The following is a 25567-nucleotide window of genomic DNA, read 5'->3' on the forward strand; positions in this document are numbered from 1 at the left end:
TCCTTAACAAGTGACCACACCAGTGATTTCTCAGCTGCAAATCTGACAGCAGCCTGTAGGGGGCACATTACAAGCTGGTGACTCATAGCTGCATTTTAACAATGGGGCACACTATAATTGCCCATGTAGAAATTTATCCACTTCTCTGTTCTGTTCAAATGAGTAGTAAGAAAGGATTAAAAGCAGCTTGGATTATTTGAGCTCTACAAGGAAAACTCACATCAAATCACCCACTCTACTTAAGCAGCTCAAAGATGGGCAACTCCTTTGGCGTTATAAAACTTGTTTTCACAAAGAATATTTGCCCTACTTGATGAAGGTGAACATTTGGCGTCAAACACAAAACACAAATTACAGAATATTTAGGGCTCTTGTTTTAGACTTACTGGTGTTTAATATGGTAGATATATATTTTAAATGGACTCAGTATTGAATTTTGGAGGAAGGCAAACTGAATATTTTGTCTGTTAAAGGCCCGAGGATAATTCAGTCTAAACACCAGGGGCAGGATATTTAGATTCTGATGGGGTGGCAACAGAGGTAAGTGGTCACTAACATTACTAAGCCAGTCGGCTGACCAGTATCACATTGCTGCTCCTACCACTAGTGATTTTCTTCAGGCGAGTCCCAGAAATCTGCTCGATCTGGAAACGATACCAATTAATCCTGCCAATGAGCTCATTGTCAGCTCATTAAGAGCCAGTTTGAGTTTTTGTGGGAGTGCATGTGTTGGACGTTGGATTTGGGCCAGATCAGGTGAATGGAAGGGGTAACAAAGCAGGGAGCCAGTCATGGCCCCATCATTCACCTAGGTGGACCCATAAAAGGGAGCAGAGTTGAGAGGGGCACTCAGACATTGGCACATAGGTGCTGTCGGGTGTGTAGAGGTGTGGAGAGAGTGATCTGTACATGCTCGGGCAGTGTAGGGGTCATGACCCTCCTGGCATCATGGGGAAATTGGAAGAGGGGTTTAGACATTATTGTGAGTGCAGCTGAGTTCAAGGAAGGCAACAGTTGGGAATAGGGACGCAATTCTCAGATACTCGTTCTGGTCGCGATGAGAATCAACATCCTCAGTAGCAGAGGCAGAGCCCTGGGCATAAGAAGGCAACAGAAAGGGATGAGGGCCTGGAAAGCAATGGAGGTCATACTCTGAACATGGGGTGTACCCCAAAGACGGAGCGACATGTCAGAGAATCAATGCCGCAGGAAACTGCGTCTATCCAGGCAGATAGTCACTGAGATGACTGAGCCTCACACCTCACTGCACTACTCACCACGCCCTGTCAATAGCTGTGGAAGTCATGTTGTTCATGTCAAGTCTTGAACTTCTTTGCCTCTGTCTCCTTCCAAGGATCAGCTGCAGACCTAGGTCATGTCTCACAAACAGCTATTGACTGCTGCATCTCACAGATCACTGATGCACTATTTACGAGAGCTGGACAGTACAATTCCAGACAGATGCGGCCTCGCAGGCACAAAGGACAGTGAGTTTCACCTCCATCGCTGGATTCCAGCATTAGATTGTACCCATGCGGCCATCAGCGCAGCAAGAATGGTTTCTGTGAGGTTCATCAACAAGAGGGGTTTCTACTCACCCAACATTCAACTGTTCTGTGATCAAAACAATAGCTTCCTGCATGTGTGCGTCTGTTTTCCTGCCAGCTGCCATGACTGCTTCATTTTCCAACAGTCCAGAGTGCAGCACCTCTTCATTCCACCCCACAATCTTAATTGATGGATCCCCAGGGGACAAGGGTTATCGTTTGAAGAGACCATAAGACATAGGAGCAGAAGTAGGCCATTCAGCCCATCGGGTCCGCTCCACCATTCAATGAGATCATGGCAGATCTGATAACCCTCAACTCCACTTTCCTGCCTTTTCCCCATAACCCTTGATTCCCTTACTGATTAAAAATCTGTCTATCTCAGCCTTGAATATACTTAACGACCCAGCCTCTACAGCCTTCTGCAGTAAAGAATTCCACAAGTTCACTACCCCCTGAGAGAAGAAATTCCTCCTCATCTCTGTTTTAAATGGGTGTCCCCTTACTCTGAGATTATGCCCTCTGGTCTTAGACTCACCCACAAGGGGAAACAACTTCTCAGCATCTACACTGTCAAGCCCCCTAAGAATCTTATATGTTTCAATACGGTCAACTCTCATTCTTCTAAACTGCAATGAGTACAGGCCCAACCTACTCAACCTCTCCTCATAAGAAAATCCATCCATACCCAGGATCAACCTAGTGAACCTTCTCTGGACTGCCTCCAATGCCAGTATATCTTTCCTTAGCTAAGGGGATCAAAACAGTTGACAGCATTCTAGGTGTGGTATAACTAGTGCCTTGTATAGTTTTAGCAAGGCTTCCCTATTTTTATACTCTATTCCCTTTGAAATAGAGGCCAACATTCCATGTGCCTTACCTATTACCTGCTGAACTTGTATGCTAGCTTTTTGTGATTCATGCAGGCAGACCTCCAAATGGCTGCTCACCTCTTTATGTGACCTCTTTTGTGATGAAGCTTTAGGTGGTGTATCTTGAACTGTTGTCCATCACATTCCACCATGGATAGTGAAGATAGGATGTGATGTACTCTGTAGACAGAACAGAGCAGCAGTCCCCAAAGTCAGATGTGTTCTACATAGACTCCCAGTTACCATTGTCTGTATATAGTCTTACCTATAAAGAACCCACATTCTTGTTGTATGATTGGTATGTTTTGCGCTAAATGGAAGAACACAACACACCAAGGCACAGAGACGCTATAATCAATGCCATCTGCATATAAGGTCCACAAACAGGCCGTTGGGCTTCTGAAGATATAGTTCCAGTGCCTGAACCGATCGAGTGGCACCCTGCAGTACACTCCCACAAATGTCTCGTTCATTGTGGTTGTCTGCTCCACACTGCATAATGTGGCCATTCAGAGAGATGTGGACTTTGAAGAGGGTGACACCCTGTTATGACAGAGCTCATCAAAAAAAGAGGAGGTACTGGACATGGATGAGGAGGAGCAGGAGGAAGATGAAGAACACTGACATACCCTAGCTGCGCAGGAAGGTGGCCGTGCCTGGTGCAGGTCTCGCAGGCCTGGTCAGGGTGACTTCCGTTGAAGTAGCAGAATTGAATAAATCCACTCACCAGCAATGAATGACCTCTGTCCACAGGCCTTACTGACCCTTTCAAAGACCTTTGCTTCTCTTCACTTATTCATCCCTCTTTTCCAGTTTCACCATTAAAAATGGAAGCTCACATGTTTGGCATCATGTATCAATATTTACAGTATGTCAAAAAGTAACAAAGTGCATATTTACAAGTGAAGCAAACCCCAGTGACCTTCTCAGTGCTCTGCCCGACATGGTGGCCTCCGCTCTTGGCCACTTCTACTTGATACTCTCTTTGTGCCATCAGATGAGTTGGAGGCAGCCTGCCCACTTGTCTCAGTTTGCAACTGAGATGCCTGTGGCAGTCATCCTTGTCATAGAGGCTCAGTGGGGGCACCTCCAGAGGCAGCTGCACTGGTGTAAATGCAGGCGCAGACTCTGGCACTTGGCCCTGCTGCAGAGATAGTCCCTCAGTCAGAGGGGCCAAGGAGACTGATGACGATGGTGCCTGCCATGATGGCACACTCATCCACCTCAGTCACTGCTTCAGGCCTTGGAGGGGACCACCAGCTGCTGTGTAACAGGCATCCATTCCAAACATCTCTCTTCCATTGGTGCCATTGACCATGCTGCAGAGCATGGCATGTGTAGCATGGCATGTGTACTCCTGCATCCACATTGTGTGCTGCTGTATATGGCTATCCCTGAGGTTGGCCACTGCCTCAGTGGAGGAACTCATGCATTCAAAGCTCTGTGCCATGGTGGCACACATGAGCTGGATGGACTTCTCTCTTTTCAGGCCATGACGCTGCACTGCCTCTGGAAACTCCACCATCTGCTGTTGCTGGTCTAATTACAACCTCCCTTCTTGTGGCACCTGAGAGCCTGAATCTATGTCCGGCTGAGCATGACTCTGTCCGTCCTCCATCCTCTGAGGGGGACTTCCCACAACTGCCTCGGCCTCTCTCACCTCCTCCAGTTCACTCATGATATGCTCTTCACTCAGTGTGCCTCCATGTAATTATGTGCAGGGGCTCACCACTGAGACCATCTGTGAAAGTGGAGGGTGCACTTGTCTGATATGACAGTGCTGGTTCTGCTGTCTCAGGTTCCTGCGAGTGCCCCAGTGCTGTTACAGGCCTCTGGCATTGCTCCTCCCTGTCAGAACCTGTGGGAGACACTGGGAGCATTAGAACAAGTCTCTGAGAACAGCAGCTTTTGCAGTGCTGAAGCTTCCCAATGCAACTGAATCTTTGGCATGCTGTCAGACAGGGAGGAGGACACTCCAACTCCTTCATTGACAGATTACAATATCTTTTCACCCTCTCCACCAGGAATATTTATCTCTCCTTCTCCGATTTGCTTCTGCAGGGCCATCCTGGTGATCTCCACGGCTCCCTTCTCCACAGCAGTGACAATGTGGAGATGAGCACTCCTCCAGTATGAGCCCTCTCTCTGGCATTGTGTGCCCTTTTCACCTGCAGGACCAAGGAGAGAGAGAGAGATAAGGCACCGCTGGCCAGTGGCTCATTGTCATATAGGAAGCTGCATGTATCAGTAAGTCCACAGCAGCACCATGGCTCTGAGCCTTACTGAGGGGTCAGCCAGTGCACTGGGCACACACTCCTCCCATGTTCAGGAGTAGCATGTAACCTCAGGTTCCTCAGCTAGAGTGTCTGCGTGAGGTTAAACACACAGAGGCCTACCCTGAGGGTCTGGCATTGCATTCACCTTGCCAGGATGAAGAAGGTAATTGAATCTTTTACAGCACTGGACCCAGTTCCTCTGATCACACTTCAGCTATGATGGTTTTTACACCTTAATCCATGCCAGCTCTGTTTGGCTGGTTGGCCTTCTCTTCCTACCTTCCGGAAAGAAATCCTTCCTTGTCTCCCTCACAGCATCCAGAAGGACCTTGAGATCAATGTCGGAGAATTGAGGAGTTGCCCTGTCCCGGGTTCCAAGCCTCTGCCTCTCTTTCTCAATCCCTGGTGCTTTCACTTTTTCCTGCAAAAGGCAGTCCCACCTACCTTCTCTCTCCTCTGGCTGCTAATTGGCCGCCCTAACTGCCCTCCGGCCAATTAACTGCCTGCCTCTGCAAAAGTCACCGGCTGCAACTTCCACCCGCCCAACCTCCGTCTCCCACTGCCCCCGCACCTGGAACTGTTCCAACATTGATTTCTCCACCATGGGTGGAAAAGCCTGTCCCAGACATATTTTCTGCCAAAATTGTCGGACAGAGTAGCACAATAAAAATGCACATTGTCTACTAATTGATAATAATCATCAATCACAGGAATACTTCGACTAAGGGTGAATGTTGAATGAGCATTGCTTTTGATAAGAACCCTTGAGGCATGATGTACATTTTTCAGTGAATATCATTTTTTTGACTTACCTGGCCTCTTATTGCCAATATGAGTGTGAATAGTTTTTCAATTAGGAAAAATGCATATATTCCTCCAAGTACTGTAAGCATTTTCCAAATATACCCTTTGTCTTCAGAAAAATGGCCAGTATCTTTTTGCTCATGCTCATGGAGACCAAGAACCTTAACACGAGAGGGATGAACAAAAATGCACACTTAATTAATTGTATCCGGTACTTTATCGCTTATATGTCTCATGGAAACCACACCAGGGAATCATTTTTAGTCAACTGTCCTCCACATTATTTGCTATTGCCACATTAATCCAAATATGGGCCTAAAACTTAATATGAAGATTTAGTTTCTGGCATCAATCTTTGTACTGGAACAGTTCGGCATGAGGCACACCCAGAGTTGGGCCTTGTGACTTATGTAAATGAAACTGATGCTTGCTGGATGCTCCGAGGCAGCTGACTGACATTGAAATTCAGGCAGCTGTCAGCTAGGGGATCTCTGCACTGCTGTATTTGCACTGCTATATATATTCACTGCTACCACTCAGGGCCGGATTTTGGCTACTGTGGTGGGTAACTTGACTCACCGGAGTTGCCTATGTACAAAGTGCCCAGATAAAAACAATCTGTGCTCTGCGGGCGGTGTGGTAGGTACAGGATGGAGTCGGGCCCACTGGCCCCAGAAGCAAAAGTGCCAGGGCCCATGAGGGTGGGCAAATGCCAAGGCAAGCTGCTTAAAACATCCGCCTCGGTTCTCTGAGACTGCCTCCTAGTTGTTCTGAGAAGATTTTAGGCCCTCTAGACCTCACCCCTCGCACCCCCTCACCTCTGCCGCCCAACCCCCATGACCTCTCACACCTTCCATGCCAAATCTTCAAACCTTACAAAAGTGTCAATCAATATTATAACCGCTTAAAGATGTGAATCAAGCAAAGTCAACAATTCACTTGCATTGTCAAAACAGAACTGCCTGCTGATCTAATGTTTTAATTGGTCTAGGCTCACAGCCAAGCATGCAGAGAAGACTTGCTTGATTGGCATCTTTAAGTGATTATAATATGTTTTTCTTCCTGTGCTCACTTTTGCCAATGTCTCAATGTTTACTTGAACAAGATTAGGAGATGAAAAGTGTTTGAAGCCTCTGTTATTGATACTTTAGTGGTCTGTCTGAGTGACACTTTTATAGCATTGTAGGGCTGTAGGAGCAACAGTTTGTTCTCAAAGAACATTTCTGGATTTTTTTTTTCTCAGCAGTTCCACATTTGCCATTGTAATTATATGGCTCATTGGTTATTTAGATAGTGTCTACTGGGTGAGTGTGAATGGAAGGAACATGAGGTGGCACAGACAGAATGATGGACAACGAGGACTTGCGAGGGTCATGAGTTGGCATTGAATTGGCATGCATGGTGCATGGGGGTGGGGGGGAATGGGTAAGACCTTTTGAACTTCCCGAATTCAGGCTATGGTTTATGACACCTCTGACGGTCTGTGAGCCACGAGCCATGGAGAAGCTGGCCCAGCTCCATGAAATTAGGGGGAGGGGGGGGGTCCCCCCTCCCCCACTCCCCACCCCCCCACCCCCCCCCTCCCACCCCCCTTCCTTGCAATGGAACCAGCCAGACTGGGAGTGCAGGGTGCAGTTAGCAAGCCCGCAGCCTTAATCCCGCTCTGGTGAAAATTGGGGGCATCCTGAATGCAGTCAGGAATCCAGGAATCAGGTCCCACCATTTTTAAATGGCTCCGAAGCCATTCTGACTCTGCGAAACTTCATTGTCAGACTCCATGTATAAGTCAGAAAGATGGACTGATCTGGCTGTGTAATATTTCACTCAGCATTGTTGGTGAGCCATTATGACCTATCCTCTGTGGGTTGGGCCTGCTCCTGGTAGCTTTCTGCCTCTCTGGGAGGAAGATTTTTTGCCACTGCAAATGGTTTCATTAAACGTTAAGGCTGTGAACTATAAAATCTCACTATCAAATGCAGGAATTTAAAATCATTTGAAGACAGATAATTAGAACTTACATTTACATTATCATTACCTCAGGGCAGCTCAAAGTGCATGTAAATAATGTTTAATGTTTAGTCTCTATTGTATAAATCCAATTACACAGAACAAGGACCCACAAAGAGCTAATGAGAACTTAATCTGTGCTGTTTTCCTGGTTTGGTTCTGGGAGGGATGTGGTTAAAAACCCAAGGAGAGCTCCCTGCTCTTCTTCAAATAATGCCAATTGAATAAGTATAGAAGGCCTTGATTTAAACGGATGCAGAGGCGAGACTGGAGGTGGATTGGCCACAATTTCCCATCATAAGCTGGCGTGCCATAGTCCCACCGCTGTGCCATTTTTGAAGAATCCTGTTGAGGATGGGAATGTCTGAAAGCAGCATCTAGCAAATCAAGCCCCTTTATGTGCCCAAGGCCAGTGTGCGCATCTGTGGTAAGCAATTGGGTCTCCAACTGAGGTTGAATCTTGGTTGATAAATAGAGGCAGCATTCTAGTGGCAGGCTGGGAAGCCAGCACTCCATTTATCAGTTTTAACCCCCACTGCAAAATGGCCACAGCTGTGGTTTCCCCTCCATAGTAATGGTTAGACAGCTTTAGGCATTTTTATTTTTAAAAAATTTTTTAAAAAATCTTCAGAAGGCCCTTCCATCTTGAAACGCTCTCTCCTTCACCTACTTACAAAAATCAGCGCTGAAGGGCCTTCTATTGGCCCTCTAGCCTCAGGAGGCCGCCCTCTGTCCTTAATTATGTGGGCTCCCGGAAGTGCCCACATAACTGTCTGCCTCCTCAAAAATCGCCCTCTGGATCCCAATGATGGCAAATATGGGTTCACTGCTGTAGGATCAATTCAGCCCAGAGTCTCTCCCAAAATACAGCCCTTTTAACAATGTGGTGCTCCTTTAATACTGCACTGAAGTGTAGTAAGTGTAAATGTAGCAAGTGAAGCTTGTTCAAGTTCATAGTTGAGCTTGAGCCAACAACCTGTTGACTCAGGAGAAACATGCAAAATTATGCAAAGTCATGTTTTGTTCTAAGTTATGTTTCTGTAAACAGAAACAAAAACCTGTATCATAGCCAAAATATCATCATTTCCAGAAACCTATAACTTTTGTTTTCCATTCAGTGAGTTTTTCATGAGGTAAATTGAACACAGAATTATAAGGACCAATTTTCCAAGTACGTGTGGTCACCAGGGATTGTCATGTGCCAGTTGTGCATTCTCAGGAAAGCTGTCCTATATTTCCACTGAAGTAGAAATATTTTCCAACATTGTGGCCAGTCAGCCACTGTGTTGCTTCCTTTTCTAAAAACTTTGATCTTGATCACAGAATCACAAAATTGTTACAACGCAGAAGGAGGCCATCCAGCCAGTCATGTCTGTACCAGCTCTCCGAACAACCAATTCATCTAGTGCCATTCTCCCGCCTGCTCCCTGTAAACCTGAAAACTCTTCCTTTTCAGATAACTGTCAAATTTCCTTTCGAATGCTTTGATTGAACCTGCCTCCACCACACTCTCAGGCAGTGCATTCCAGACTTTAATCACTCCCTGCATGAAAATGTTTTTCTCACATCATTCTTGCTTATTTTACCAATTATTTTAAATCTGTGCCCTCTAACATCCTTGATGTTAGTAGTTTTATAAGTTTTGCTGCCTCCCGTACCCCAGGGTGCCTTGCCAACCCAATAATGTCACTTTTGTGCAGTAACTTACCTGTGGCAAAAGATGCATCAGTGCATCACCTGACATTGTTCCAACGGCAATACCTACAAACAGCTGCAGAATAAGCTGATATGTCTGTTTGCATGAGCTGAAGATAAGTAGGGTGATACCACACATGGAGCTCACAGTAATTATCAAAACAGCCACTGTGCTATATCCATACTCTAGGAAAAAAAGGCCACAGTTAGCATTCCTGAATGTGCATAAAGATATTTTGAAAATGCAAATATCCACATGAAAAAAGCATGATAAAGAATATTTTAACCAAATGATCAACCCTAATTATGGAAAACAGAGAGAGGAATCCTTTCAAAAGTGAACAATATTAGATTCCACAGCAAATACTGTATAAATAAAATGAAGCTGAAGTTTAAGATAGACTATGTTATGAGAAATAATTAACTGTTAGAAGTGGCCATTGATGGCTCAGTGAGTAGTGGGACCACATGATAGGGGCACTAACTATATGGACTAAGAACATTTCAGTTGCTACCTAATACTCCTTGACACTTTGTGCTATCAGTAGCCTCAGTGTAAACAGGTCAAAGTATTTTTATGTGGATGCCAGATGACAAGCAATATTTCATGCAATTAGAATGCAATGGTCCCCTGATAGTTACTCTTCATGCTTAAATATGAATAATTTCTTTCTATTGCTGCAGAATCCCATTAGGCTCTGTGGTCAATGACTTGAATGGTATCATTTAAAGAGTACATAGGGGTCATGTATAGTCTTGCAAATAGTATAATTCCCAATTCTAGATTAATCTTCACAGGCACAAATTTTAAAGTTTAGGTTTCAGTAACAATTATGAGCCTGAAATAATTACTCGGGATAGTTGTGGGGGGGTGGGGGGGTGGGGGAGGGGGTGTGGGTGGTGGTGCCCTGCTCTGCTGTGTAACCCTGGCAGAATTTGCAGAATTTCTGGGAATTTGCTTATTTCTCAGTTGGGCAGGGTCAGAGACAGGGCCTCTGTAGGCAGGGTTTCTCAGTCATAGATATGGAGGACACCTGATGCTGAAGTGGTGGCTGTACACCCAGTGAAGTGAGGTGTAGCAGTCCCCACAAGGGTCAATGTGGACCCCATCAGTGGGGTTCAAGTGGGCAAGCGGAATTGACCCTTGAAGAATTGAAAACTATTTTTGTTTTTTTTTTGTATTTGTATCCAGATCAGCCTCTTCCTCCCTTTCTTCTGGGAGCTGATTGGACCACTGCCAGGTTCTGTGAAGGGGGGGAGGGGAGGCGGTGGTGGCTGGATGGTTATTATAATGGACAAGCAATGTGAAGGTCATGAATTAAAATCCCATTACAGCAAGCTGTAGAACTGAACTGATGTACAAATTTGTGCGTTGCCACTAAATAAAAAATGAAAATGGCTGAATTGTTGTAAAAATTCAAATGGTTTATTAATGTTCACCCAGTCTGATCTCTCTAGTCTCACAACTTGCTGAGTCTTAATACCCTATGAGAAATCTAACAAGGGACAATAAATGTGGTTGTATCAGCACTCATCACATCTCAAGAACAAATCTTAAAACATAGCCAGATTGAATTTTAAAACCATTATGTCTAAAATCAATTTTAATCTGTACTGAGTATATCTGCAGTGTTGTAGCAATGTTAGCAGAAAATACTGGAAGCACACAGAAGGACCCTCAGCATCTACAAAGATAACGGACTGCTTGACAACATGGTTGGAGATATTTCGTCGGCATAAAGGGTCCATGCATGAAACAGGAACTCGTCTTTTCCCTTTCGGGTTGTTGAGGAATCTGCATTGTACCGTCAACATTTTCTGTTTTAATTTCAGTTTTCTTTTTCCCTTCTTTTTCAATTTTGTATTTTCTTTCCTGGACAGTAGGAAAAAACTGGACTCTTTTACTAATTTTGAAAAAAATTTCTTGGAGTGTCAGTGTCCCTAACTAGGAGGACAGCTATTGCCCATACCAAGCTACCCTGGGAAGATAGTGATGGTGAACCTTGAATTGCTGAATGTTCCAATACAGCTAAGTAGTGTGTGAGGTTACTTTACAGAATAGTTGAGAGTGAACCACATTGGTGTGGGACTGGAGTCACATATAAACCAAGAGGGCATGTTTCCTTCTCCAAAGAACAATAGTAAACCAAGTGGGTTTTGCAATAATTCAACTGCTTCATTATTACTTTTTCTAATACCATCTGTTCTGGAATGATTTTTAATAAGGTCATGTTTTCTGAGGCTTTATGTTTGTTCTGTAATGTTCGCTTTCTGGTTTGTGAATATTTGTTGTGTAAATGCTTGTAAATGAGTGCTTACACCAATTTTCATATTTTACACAAGAAAAGTGCGTTCCTTCAAAAAGGAGGCTAAGGATTCGATTTTAATGTGTTTTATGTATACTTTAATCCAGTGTGCTATTCATAAAATAACCATTTAGGGATCGTGTTCCTAACATATTTACATAAGCATTAGTCCAGGGCTTCAGAAGAGTTCAGAGATGGATTATTTCTCATGATCTGGGGCGGCTGAAAGATAGTCAATTCTACTTATAATTTCTACTCCAATAAGGACACAGGTTGGAATTCTAACATTTTATAAAATAGTTGACTGTTTTGTACAACTTTACTTCAAACATTATATTTGTTTTCACCACTGTTGTTCTAGGGCATTAGTGAGCTTGATTCTAATTTGCTGCAGACAATTTTCTTTCAGTGAAATGTCTATTGCTGAAATGTTCAGGAAAATGTGTCCCTACTTGTACACAATTGCTGACAACTCTATTTTAGCAGATGTACAGAAGTATTATAAAGTGGGCCCTGTATGTTGGCTCTGAGTAATATGTTCTGGCAGGCAGACTGTAACTTGTAACAGGGTTCAGCCATCAATAATTTTAATGCGCTGATGGTATGATTGCATGCTTTGAAGTTTTAGTTTGTAATTATCATTGGTCATAGTTTGCCCCTTCCTGGGAAAATACTAGAAAGTCATTCTAAGGGAAGGGGCCCTGTACTCCCAGATCTCTCAGAAGTGCTGCTTATGTCAATGAGAGGTGTGTGGAAAAATATTTCAAATTAATCTGTGAAAGACTGGCAGAGAACTTAATTGCAAAGAATGCTCAAACTTAGTGCCTGGTCAATCCTACAGGGCACATAATAAGTTATGTGTGTGTATTAATTCTCCCATTGTAGAGATGCCAGTTATAAAGCGATATTATTTATTATGACTTACTCTCAGTGTTAGTTGGCAGGACAACGGATTGTGCATATTCCCGTTCACTGTGTTGACAAGCTCCACTAAGTAGCTGTTGAATAATTGCAGGGCTCATCTGGTTGAAGTGCTCTTTTGAAATAGCAGAATCACTACCATTTGCAAAGATCTCCATTAGCTGTTCGGCAGAAAAGCAAACCTAGTTGAGGAAAATGGCAGTCAATTTATCTGAAGTTGAAGCATTTATAAAACTAGAAAGGACCATATAAGCCACAAGTTTGAATGAGGTACAGCAGGAATTAATAATCCATACATAATATGTGCAAATTTGCTTTTGTGTCAGGCCCACTTTGCAGACACCAATAACCATAAATCATGGGGTATAATAGCATAGTGTAGATAACCAAAAAAACCCATCTGGTTCACGAATGTCCTTTAAGGAAGAATATCTGCTGTGCTTACCTGGTCTGGCCTAATTGTAACTCCAGACCCACAACAATGTGGTTGACTCTTAAATGCTTTCTGAACAAGGGCAATAAATGCTGGCCTAGCCAGCGATGCCCACACTCACGAATGAATTAAGAAAAACCACAATTGAGCCCCAGATATTGAGCCTTAACTTTTAGACTGCTAAGGGGATATTTTAATAAGACTATAAGACTCAGGAGCAGAAGTAGGCCATTCAGCCCATCGAGTCTGCTCCACCATTCAATGAGATCATGGCTGATCTGATAATCCTCAACTCCATTTTCCTGCCTTTTCCCCATAGCCCTTGATTCCCTTACTGATTAAAAATCTGTCTATCTCTGCCTTGAATATACTTAATGACCCAGCTTCTATAACCCTCTGCGGTAAAGAATTCCAGAGATTAATTACCCTCTGAGAAGAAATTCCTCCTCATCTCTGTTTTAAGTGGATGACCCCTTACTCTGAGATTATGCCCTCTGGTCCTATACTCTCCCACAAGGGGAAACAACCTCTCAGCAACTACCCTGTTAAGCCCCCTAAGAATCTTATATGTTTCAATAAGGTCAACTCTCATTCTTCTGAACTCCAATGAGTACAGGCCCAACCTACTCAACCTCTCCTCATAAGAAAATTCCTCCATCCCCAGCATCAACCTAGTGAACCTTCTCTGGACTGCCTCCAATGCCAGTGTATCTTTACTTAGATAAGGGGACCAAAATTGTTCACAGTATTCTAGGTGTGGCCTAACTAGTGCCTTATATAGTTTTAGCAAGACTTCCCTATTTTTATACTCCATTCCCTTTGAAATAAAGACCAACATTCCATTTGCCTTCCCTATTACCTGTTGAACTTGTATGTTAGCTTTTTGGGATTCATGCACAAGGACTCCCAAATCCCTCTGTGTTATAGCTTTCTGCAGTCTTTCTCCATTTAAATAACATTCAGCTCCTCAATTCTTCCTGCCAAAGTGCTTAACCTCACATTTTCTCACATTATATTCCATTTGCCAAGTTTTTGCCCACTAACTTAACCTGTCTATATCCCTCTGTAAACTCTTTGTGTCATCCTCACCACTTGACTTCCCACCTATTTTTGTGTCATCCGCAAACTTGGCGATAGTGCATTCATTTCCTTCACCCAAGTCATTGATATATATTGTAAATAACTGAGGCCCAAGCACTGATCCCAGTGGCACTTCACTAGTTACAGGTTGCCATCCTGGTGCTGAACATTGTGCAATCATCAGCGAACATCCCCACTTCTGACTTATTGATAGAGGGAAGGTCATTGATGAAGCGGCTGAAGATGGTTAGGCCTAAGACACTACCCTGAGGAATTCAGGGGATTGGAAGGACAAGGCAGGGGGCATATCAATCATTACGGGGGTGAGATTTTCAGGAAGGTAGGGGACTTCAACATTCATCTAGGCGGGACGGAACGTAGTGGGGGAGGGTTGAAGGGTCACTGTGGGGCAGTCGAAAATGATTCTGGTGGGGGGTCAATGGCTATGGAGGGGAGGGTGTGGGTGACAGTGGGACGGGAAAAGGTGTTAGACTGCACCTCAGATATTACTAAAATCATGGCTACTCACAACTATGAAGAGCTTCGTGGTGGAGATCTGGAGATGCTGCATGGGAGTTGGGTCAGTGGGGGTGGGCAGAAGCAGCAGGTTATCTCTGCTGGACAACTGAAGGGGAACCCCAGCATGTAGTGCTCACAATGCTGGGGCTTTGGAACAGATGAGCCTGTGAGGGGCAAAGGGTCAGTGTGCTCAGGAGACTTCTTGCACATGGCTCACAAGGGCCCTGGCAAATACCTCCACATGCATGATCCCAGGGTACATGGGTGTCTTGCGGAGGATGATCGCAGGGACAGGGGGTGCACAGGCTTAAGGACTATCGCAAATAAATCACATCAGATATAATTAAAGTGCAAATGAACTATATTTATAAAAGTGTGATATGTGTAACAATATCCAAGCAACCACTTGTGAATTCAGAACTTCTTAATATTTCTTTCCCTAGCACTTCTTCTAGGTTCTCCCCCAACATCCGCAGCATAGGCCCTCTGACATTGGATGACCTTGACGTCCATCCTCTGGAGACCCGGGGTCTGGAGGACCCCCGGCTTATTTTGGCTGTCCTGCTGCGGGGCAACTGCTCCCTCTGCGGTTACAGAAGCTGAAGGGGTCACAGGCAAAGGGGATTCTGAAGGGCCAGACACCCTTAGAGATTCCTGAGCAGAGCTCTCAGGGGTGTCCAACAGCCGCTCCCCCTCCCTTTGGGTGCCCGAAGGCCCCTGCCTGACTCCTTGAGGGGAAAGGGCACCTGGAGGGAGGTCGAGGTGCCCCATCCCCCTCGTACATAGCCACTGCAGAAGCTCACCTATGGCTCCAGTGTTGGAATGCAGGTCTGCATGCATCTTCAACAGAACCTGCTGGGCCAGGTTCACCATGGAGTCCACCATCCTCCCCATAGAGACCTTTATGCGTGAACATGCCGGCACAACTTCATCAGCCAGCGAGCGGAGGTCTCCTCCGCCTCACATGCCACTCTGTTGAGGGCCTTCGACATCTCTGCCTGATTTTCCCCTGTCTCTTGCTGCCTCTCCAGCATCGTCTTGGAAGCCCAATTCCAGAGGACCGTCATTGGCCTCAAGCCTCGCAGATGCCTCTTCCCCAGCACTTCTCCAAGTGCCGGTGAGCTTAGCTGATCCTGCCGCTTCCTGCTGCAACACACGTCCATGCAGTGACCACCAGAATGTGAGACCCTTTCTGAACTAGAACTAATACCCGCTGAGGTGTGTGTCTCTGGGCTGGTGGAGGGTGCAAGTGTCTGCTGTGGTGCCTCTACAGGTGCATTTTCTTCATCAGCGATGTCCTCACTCCTCTCCGGGCTTGTGTGCATGCAGGACAAGGCTTTCTGACTCTCGGGCCTTGCCCTCTTCCTGGTGGCATCTGTAAGTGAGAGATGAGAGAGCGAGTGACTGCATGAGCTGCATCCTTGACCCTGAGGTTTCTATGACATGCATGGACCCTTACTGAATGGAGGCCACAAGCCAATACCTCCATCTCTGATGGGTGTGTCCCGCTCCACCCCTGCAAGCTGGGCTACCCACACATCGAAGTCAGTCAGTTCTTTTAAGTGTGGCCGACCACCTCCCGTCTTCTGCTTCTCTTTACGATTAAGGCTTAACTCCTCCTGTGCAACGAGAGAAGATGGGGTTGAGAGCAATTGGGTTTATGTACTTTTCCCAAACTTCCAGATATACAAATAACCCACTGGATTGTGTGCCATGTGATTGATGCACTGCAGGTTGTCCTGAAGGGTTCTGGGCTAGCACCCTCAAAGTGGTGAGCCCATGCAGGTATAAGGATAAGGCTCAGGGAAGCATGTCATTAGTGGTGCTTGATGGTGTCCTCTACGCATGAGTCCCTTCCCCCCTCCCGTCCCAAACAGCATGTGAGCTCTCTGTGTGAAAAGGTGAGGGACCTACAGTGGCCTGTCCACCTGTAGAGTAGATGGCTTGCAGTGGGGCTATGAGGCATGACCTTATCACATTGCCACTGAGGCCCATGTCCCCTGTACCATTCATTGAGGTGAGTGTGAGCAGCCGAGGGGTCACTTACCCTGGCGGAGCAGATAAGGTCATTCACCCTTTTGTAGCATTGAAGGGCAGTCCTCTGTTGGAGGCCCTGGGCGCTGACTGCCCTGGAGACTTGCTCCCATGCAGGGTTCGTCTCCCTGCTCGGCCTCCTCCTCCCATCCGATGGATGGAGGATGTCCCTCCTGGCCTCCACTTTGTTGAGCAGGACACCCAGGAAGGTATTGCTGAACTTGGGTGCTGGAGCTGAGGTTCCTCTTCTGGCCATCTCCTTCTTGAGCGGTGGGTAAATTGCTGTCTGGGCGCTTTTAAATATGGCACTGGGATATGACAGCGCGGTGCATGTCATTCAGCCCGCCCTGCTGCGAATAACGTTGGGAAACCCCTGACCACATAATTAATAACACAGGGTTAGCGCAAATTCCTGGCGGCCTCAGCAGCAGGAAACACTCTCTGTCCCAGCCCACCACAGGACTTAGTCCCGGAAGGGAAAATTCCACCCATTGAAGACACAAAAATCTTTTGAATTTCTACTGTAAAATAATGCATTCTGATTCATTGTAAGCATTTTTATACTTCATAATTAAAGTAATTTTAATCTTAAAGAGCAGAAAAACAAAAGTAATAGTTAAGATTTTCAATACCTCAACTAGCCCATCATTTTGCCAAAAAATTATTCTTTATTCTTTTATGGGATGTGGGCATTGCTGGCAAGGCCAGCATTTTCTGCCCATCCCTAATTGCCCTTGAACTGAGTGGCTTGCTAGCCCATTTCAAGGGGCAGTTAAGAGTCAACCACATTGCTGCAAGGCTGGAGTCACATGTCAGCCAGGCCAGCTAAGGTTGCAGATTTCCTTCCATAAAGAGCACTAGTGAACCAGATGGGTTATTACGACAATCAATGACAGTTTCATGGTGACCATCACTGAGCCTAGTTTTATACTCCAGACTTATTAACTGAATTCAGATTCCACCGGCTGCCATGTTGGGATTTGAACCCATGTCCCCAAAGCATTAGTCTGGGCTTCATTGCCATCTCCCCATGACCTCAACAATCACTGTCCCACATCCAACTAACTTTAACTATAGTTTTCAAAGGCATTCTAAAATAGATACATTAGGCATTTCATCCTTCTGAGCTAAGATTACAGAGACACTACTCCATCCAATTCCACACATGTTCATTGCCATTCATTTTCCTCCCCTTCATTGCTTTCCATTTTCATATTTCACACATCATTCAAACCCTTTTCCACTGCTATTCATTCTCTCCCTCTGTAATAAACTTGATGTACCGGACAGGTTTCTTACTTGAAACGGATAGCTTTATTTACAGAGCTCTTGTAGAAGCTACATGCTTGTACCAGGTCCACAACTAGAAAGCTCCGCCCCTAAGATTACCCACACTTAGGGCTGATTGGTCAGTACAGTCACGTGACCCCTAAAAGCAGTAGGAAAGGTCTTTCCCACAATCAGTACAATCCACCCCTTTAATTTTTTTTTACATTTATATTTACAAGAATATCTTAATCCACAGCATTTACAGATATGCACGCTTCACGATTATAGATTAAGTCTCTGAGGTGGTTTTCCAATTCAGTTGGAGCGATGTAGCTCTACGACTTGAGATTCTCCCACCGGATTGACATGACCATGAACTGCAGCATCAGGGACATCCTTAGACAATGGCAGTACAGAATTATTTAATTCAACAGAGACATCAGGCATGTCGATTCTAGGTCGATGTATCACCTCAGAGACTAAAAGTTCGACATCAATTACTGGTGGAATAATTGGTTGTTGGAATGTTTCTCCACTCCTTAGATGATCCACATGTTTTTAAACAATCCGGTCTTCCACTTCCAAATGATATGACAAAGGACCAGTTTCAAAGACAATTATACCAGGAAACCAACTAGGACCATTTCCTAAATTCCGCACAAAAACTGTCTCTGCCATAGCAAATTTTCGAGCTTTGCTATGAATATTGTGATTCACTTTCTAACTACTCTGGTTCTTCTCTACCTTCCTCTCTGAGTTTGGAAACACCAGACTAAACCTTGTATGAAGGCAGTGTTTTAGACAATGTTGAACCGTAGTTGCATGAGGAGTCCTACGATAATTGAGAAGAAAATGTGAAATTCAAGTTTCTAATGTTCCTTCGAATAACTTCTTCATTCCTGTTTTGAAAGTTTGCACTGCTCTTTCTGCTAACCTATTGGATGAGAGGTGATATGGTGCTGTTTTTTAATATGTTCAATTCCAATCAAACTCACAAATCTCTTGAATTCTGTACTAGTGAAGACAGTACCGTTATCCAAAACAATGGCTTCTGGTAGGCCATGTCTACTAAAACATTGGTGCAGCTTTTCAATAGCTGCACACGATGTTGGTGATCTAACTTCATATGCATCCATCCAGTTAGAATGCACATCGATGATCAATAAAAACATAGCACCTAAAAATAGACCTACATAGTCTATATGTAGTCTAACCCAGGGTCAACCAGGGCCCCCCCCCCCCCCCCCCCACCCCCCTCCGCCCCCGCCCCCCACAGATGAAGTGGAGCTGAAATGGGCAACTTCTGTTGTTGCTGACACTGGAGACAGTGCTTAACCATTCATTCTATATCACTGTCTACACCTGGCCACCAGACATAGCTTCATGCAACCAGCTTCATCTTCAAAATGCCTGGATGTGCACTGTAAAGCTCTGTCAAGAGTGGTTCTCTTCCTTGCGAAGGGATGGCGACTCTTGATCCTCACAACAAGATTCCATCTTGACAATCTAACTCAGTTTTACGGGCATAGAATGGTCTTATCTGTTCAGAGACTGGTGCATTCAACCATCCTTGCAATACCTGATTTCGGACTTTTGATAAAACTGGATCCCTGTTTGTTCTTTATTTGCTTTGCACAGACTGGCGAAGAGTCCAGGAAATTCAACACAAGTACAACTTTTTGTGACACTGGAGCATGTTCAATGCTATCTGACAATGGAAGATGACTGAGAGCATCTGCATTTGCAATATGGTCACCCAGACGGTGCATAAAGGTGTACTCATATGCTGACAAAATCAAAGCCCATCATTGAATTCTGGCTGAGGCTATTGGCAGGATTGTTTTATTTTCGCTAAATGCAGGAAGATAAATGATAGATGCAGGAAGGATGTTCCCGATGGTGGGGGAGTCCAGAACCAGGGGTCACAGTCTGAGGATACGAGGTAGACCATTTAGGACTGAGATGAGGAGAAATTTCTTCACCCAGAGAGTGGTGAGTCTGTGGAATTCGCCTCCACAGAAAGTAGTTGAGGCCAAAACATTGCATGTTTTCAAAAAGGAGTTAGATAAAGCTCTTGGGGCGAAAGGGATCAAAGGATATGGGAAGAAAGCAGGAGCAGTTGGATGATCAGCCATGATTATAATGAATGGCGGAGCAGGCTCGAAAGGCCAAATAGCCTACTCCTGCTCCTAGTTTCTATGTTTCTATGTAAATAAACCCATTAGTGGCTTATGATCTGACACTATGCTCAAATGTCAACCATGCAGATATTGATGGAATTTCTTTACTCCAAATATTACTGATAAACCTTCCTTTCAAGCTGTGAATAACCCTTCTTGGCTGCAGCAAGGATTTTGGAGACACAGCCTATTGGCTTTTCGGGTTTGATTTCTGTCTTTTCTTTTTCTGCTTGCTGCAGAGTTTTGTCTCGTTCTTCATTTTGATTTCACATTCGGCCAAATTTCTCTCTGGTGAAATCTTAACTTGGTTCAGTTTGGTGGTTGAGTTACCCATGGCTTCGTTGCCCACTTGCATCTTGGAAAGTTCTATGACTTTTCTCTCTAATGCCTCTTTGGTTTCAATCAGCTGATTCTTCAGCTCTTCTGTCTCCTTCTTGTATCCTTTGGCTTCCTCCTAGGATATTGAACATTGTTGAGTTTTTTCTGCCAACTGTTCCTTCAGTTTGTCCAGAGTGGCACTATATTCTTTTTGTTTCTTTCATAATTTTCCAATGGAACCAATTCTGACCTGAGGGATCCTTGCATCCTGCGAAGGTCCTGTGATTCTCCTAACCCATTCCAAAATACACTGTCATATTCCCGTATCAACTCAGTATCTCTTCCCGTTCTCACTTGAAATATTTCTGAGCAGCTGAACTTAAATTCTTGTAACCAATCACAGCCCAGAAGACAAGGTCCTTCATCTGTTACAATGATCACTGGAAGTTGGGCTGTCTGTTGCCTATAGGACACAGGTACTGAGGCGATGCCTTTTACCTGTATTGACTCTCCTGTGTATGTCTTCAGTTAAGCTGTAGTTTGCTCCAGATTCAGTGGCTGGGTACCTTCACTTAGGTATTTAAAAGTGTGTTCTCCTACCACCGTGGTTGATGGTCCTGTGTCTACCTCCATGACTAGAGGTTTCCCATTCACTTGAAGAGTGATGGTTATTGGTTCAGTTTTTACTACTTTGACATTGCATAGGGTATAAATATCAGTATCAGCAGCTTCTGGTTCAGTTATATATTGCACGTCATTTAACTTGACCTGCTGTCTGAATGAATGTCTCGATTTCACTCTGCATTGCTTTATTACATGCCCTTTTTTGTGACAGTAGTGGCATCCTGCCTCTTTAAATCTGCAGGTTTCTGATACATGGTTACCCCCACATTGGTAACAAATTAATTTCTGAATTGCTGATGAGATCCTCCCGTATGCCTTTTCATTTTTCGAGCAGCAGGGACCGTGTCCCACTTGGCTGTTGTCGCCCTGGTTTTCGCGCCAGGCTCGGCAGTAGGTTTCTGCCTCAACTGAAGAATAGCGCCATGTTGCATACTCTGCTAAGCTTGCGAGTCTCTTTCAGCACTTTACATTGCTAGCGCTATTTCCATGGCGCGCTTCCAGTGAATATTAACTTCTGCAAGTAAACGGCGCTGAATGGTGTTGTCATGTACGCCACAAACCAAACGATCCTGCAACGTGTCATTGAGTGTATCTCCAAAGTCATAATGCTCGGTCAACTGTTTTAACTTCACAGTATAAGTTGTGATTCACTCACCCGGGGCCCTTACTCTAGAGTTGAACTTAAATCTGTGCATAATTACCGATGGCTTCAGCTGAAAATGTATCTTCAAGAGGCCTACCAGCTCGTTAAAAAATTTAGAATTGGGCACGTTTGGGGCCGTCAGACTGCAGATGAGGTTATGTGTCTTGCTACCACAGACACTTAAAAGTATTGCTTTCTGCTTCTCCTCCACTGTTATTTCATTCGTCACAAACTAAAAACCTAGGCACTCTATGTACTGGCTCCAGTCTTCCATGTCATTCTGCTGAAAAGTGGCATGACTGGTGCGTATACTTTGCTTTCTTTCCTTAAGATCTGATGTACTCACATTCACAAGGCGAGGTGCAGCGTCGGAGATATTTAGCCTCGTCACCAATTGTAATAAACTTGATGTGCTGGACAGATTTCTTACTTGAAATGGATAACTTTATTTACAGAGCTCTTCTAGAAACTACATGCTTGAACCAGGTCCATGACTAGAAACCTCCGCCACCAAGATTACGCACGCTTAGGGCTGATTCCTCAGTACAATTACGTGACCCCTAAAAGCAATAGAAAAGGTTTTACCCACAATCACTACACCCTCTTTCACCGCCATCTAGTTTTATTTTTATTTTTATTTTTCGTCACTGCCCATTCTACTTCATAGTCTCATCTTCCCCTTTCAATGCTGCTCATCTGCTTTGCCCACCCAATTCTATCTGTATCTGGTAGTTAATGCACAGGTCCCCATCCACTCTCTGAACCACTCCACAATTGCAGCTCCTGCCTAATATAGGCAGGAATTTCACAGGGTTGATGGGTCCATACAATATGTGGCAGCAGTAAAGACATTCAAATGGACTGTGCAGTGAGCGAGAGAGCGTAACTCCCAAGAGATGATTGAGTCTGAAATGAAGAGCTTACATTTATAGAACACCTTTCACAACTTCAGAATGTTTACAATTTTTATCACTGTGCTAAAGCGTGGATATTCAGGCATTAAAACCAATGCAGAAAGGGCAGCCAAACTGAGGTGTAACTTACAGCATTTGAACTACGAATAAAAGGTTGAAGAGTCAGTTTATTTTGGAGAAGTGATGGCACAGAGGAGATATCATTCAAGCATTCAGGATTCTTAAGGGAATAGATAAATCAAATTTGTTCAAGGTTGCCAAAACACTAGAACCAAAAAGTATAGGCTCAAAGTTACAAGACAAAGGAGACTCAAGGTTACAAGACAAAGGGCAGGCTTGATTTAATAATTTGACTCAAAGAATGGTGAACATGGAGAAAAGATGGCCTAGGGACATGGCGGAGACAAACAGTGAGGAAAAATTTAAGGGAGAATTGAATAACTATTTGAGGGAATGGATGATTGTACAGTATGAGATTTGTGGGATCGGCCAATTTGAACTGTGTCTTTACCAGTTGTGTATTTTCCAATGTTCCCAATACATTATTGTTGTAAACTATAGTCAACTGAAAATACTAATTTTAATAGATTATCATGTGTAATAACAGAAAAACAGGGGAAATTAAAATTTAGATTGATACCACACCTCCAAAGGGAAATCAGGTCAATTTTACATTTCTTTTACCTTTGCCCATGTGAATCGATCATCATCGTGTACATGATCACATTCATGATGATCTTGGCTATGCTTTATTGCAAAGCGTAGATGGCCAGAACCTTTGAACTGCTTCTCTGTGCTTCGATCATCTTCATGATCATGTGAACGTGATTCAAAATATCTTCCCAAACCCAGCTGATTAAGGAGATGATTCAGGTCTGAATGAAAGAGGGGAATAAATAATGCCAATAAGCCATTTAGCCCACCACAAACCATGTGCATGTTGCCTATCAGCAGTTATACCCAGCCCATTCCATCTTCTGAGGCAGGTAAAATTTGCAAAGAGACTGAAGGATCTATTTTAATTCTTGGACATGCAACCAGCTGATGCATACCAATTGGCTGCTCATTCTGGAGGGGAGAAGGCTCCTACAACTTAAATCTGACAGATGAGCTACAGGACACCGAACAGGGAGCCTTGAGGCCTCAAGGTTGCGCCACAAGCAAGTTAAATTCAGGGGAACAGATGGACAAGGAATGTTTGCGGTGGGGGCTCCTAATCACAGTTGGTAAGTGCCCTGGCAATGGTCCAGATTACTTTAGTGGGCCTTGCACTATGAAGTCTCCAACTAGTCCTGGTCTAGAATAATAATTGGGGTCGTATTTATGTCACAGGGCCCCAGCGTTAATATGTCATTAGGGCTGCTGGGTCCACTTTGATGCCGTTACTAACCCATTATTGTCAGGCAAAGGCAACCAAAATGGGACCCAGGGTTTTGTCCATTATCTTGTCATTATTCAAGGGTAACTGTAGTTTATGCATTTGCTACAGTACTTTAATAGTCATGATACAGGACCATTAATCTAAATCTGAGAGTTCACAATCCCAACATAACAATTTATAAAACTGAATTTAATAATTGTGCTAAATTGTGGGCTAGAGCAATGACCATGAAAGCTATTTTATGGTTAGTAAAAATTGGAGAACACATCCAATACGATGATAATTATTATACGCTTAAATCCCTTCAGTATCATAATTATTGTTAGAATTGTGACAGATTCAAACAACTTCTAATACTGTCAGTCTTTTTCATTAAATGACAATAATATTCCTTTAATTTAGGAAGGATTATCACCAGTGATGTTTCGATTAATTGGCATACCTGCAGTACTTATATTAGTTGTACTGTTTAGTGATCTGAAAATAAATTCAGTGAAAAAGTGTGGCTTGGGTAAAGCTAAGCCTCTGATACAAAGTCCTTGCAGAATGGAAGTAATGATTGCACCAGCCAGAGGAGGGGCTGTATTTTCATCAGCACCCAGTGGACCCACTATGCCAGCTTTCTCTTCCAGCCAGTCTGCATCAATACACTAGAAAATAAAACAATGTTTTTGTTATGCCTTCATAGTTGAAAAAGCTCATTAGTGTATTGCAACTTTAAAAAGACACATTTTACTAGTACAATACTTACAAAAAAAGTATTTTTTTGAATGCTGAAAAAGAATATCTGTTAGCAGTTCTGTGTGATACAGTTAATTAGGGGGTTGCTTTTTATCTCTGGGAAGAGGGTTCAAATCAGAATAGAACATAGAATGAAAATCTCTTTTGACTGCATGGAATGAGTTTGGTTTCTCAGTCCATTTCCTGGTAGGTTTATGGGCCCACTGTATGAAACTGGAACCAATTTGACACCAAATTGGAAATCTCTGAGAAGTCTCATATGTGAAATGGAAAAATGTCACGTTATTCCATTGAGGATTTCTTCTCTGAGATATATTTTTGTTATGTTATTCCTGACCCAGGCAAGCTTAATGCTGAGACTTTAGGGGGGTGAAATTGGTCCTCAGCAGTAGCACACAATAGGCGATGATAAATTGGCAGTCCGTTTTACAACCTACCCAATATTAACTGCAATAGAAAAGAAAATACTGCCAATTCGCTATTGACTGTTTTGCTCTATTCCCAAAGATTAATTTCACTCTCCAGATATTCAAAATTAGAAAAGTTCCTTATGAGGAAAGGTTGGACAGTCTTGGCGTATCCACTGAGGTTTAGAGAGTAAGAGGCGACTTGATTGAAACAAATAAGATCCTGAGGAGTCTTAACAGGGTGGATGTGGAGAGGATGTTTCCTCTTGTGGGGAAATCTAGAACTAGGGGTAACTGTTTAAAAATAAGGGATCACCCATTCAAGACAGAGATGAGGAGAATTTTTTTCTCTCAGAGGATCGTGAGTCTTTGGAACTCTCTTCTTCAAAAGGCGGTGAAAGCAGAGTCCTTGAATATTTTTAAGGCAGAGGTAGATAGATTCTTGATAAGGAAGGGGGTGATAGGTTATCAGTGGTAGGTGGGAATGTGGAGTTGAGGTTACAATCAGATCAGCCATGATCTTATTGAATGGTGGAGCAGGGTCCAAGGGCCAACTGGCCTACTCCTGCCCCTAATTTGTATTTTTGTATGTATGT

At 44.0% G+C, this 25567-nt stretch overlaps 1 protein-coding gene across 1 annotated transcript in view; it reads right to left on the bottom strand.

Annotated features, from left to right (window-relative positions):
- LOC144672780 (zinc transporter ZIP12-like) overlaps nt 1-25567 on the bottom strand; it is a 92003-nt gene that overhangs the window by 51917 nt on the left and 14519 nt on the right. Inside the window, exons 3-7 of the mRNA XM_078534779.1 lie at nt 24266-24473; nt 23127-23317; nt 12433-12610; nt 9215-9387; nt 5508-5660 (exon numbers count right to left, since the gene is read on the bottom strand). Coding sequence (XP_078390905.1) covers nt 5508-5660; nt 9215-9387; nt 12433-12610; nt 23127-23317; nt 24266-24473 — 903 coding nt within the window. The remainder of the gene's footprint in view (nt 1-5507; nt 5661-9214; nt 9388-12432; nt 12611-23126; nt 23318-24265; nt 24474-25567) is intronic.

This window comes from Cetorhinus maximus, chromosome 3 (genome assembly GCF_964194155.1).
Source record: "Cetorhinus maximus chromosome 3, sCetMax3.hap1.1, whole genome shotgun sequence".
NCBI classification, from domain to species: domain Eukaryota; kingdom Metazoa; phylum Chordata; class Chondrichthyes; order Lamniformes; family Cetorhinidae; genus Cetorhinus; species Cetorhinus maximus.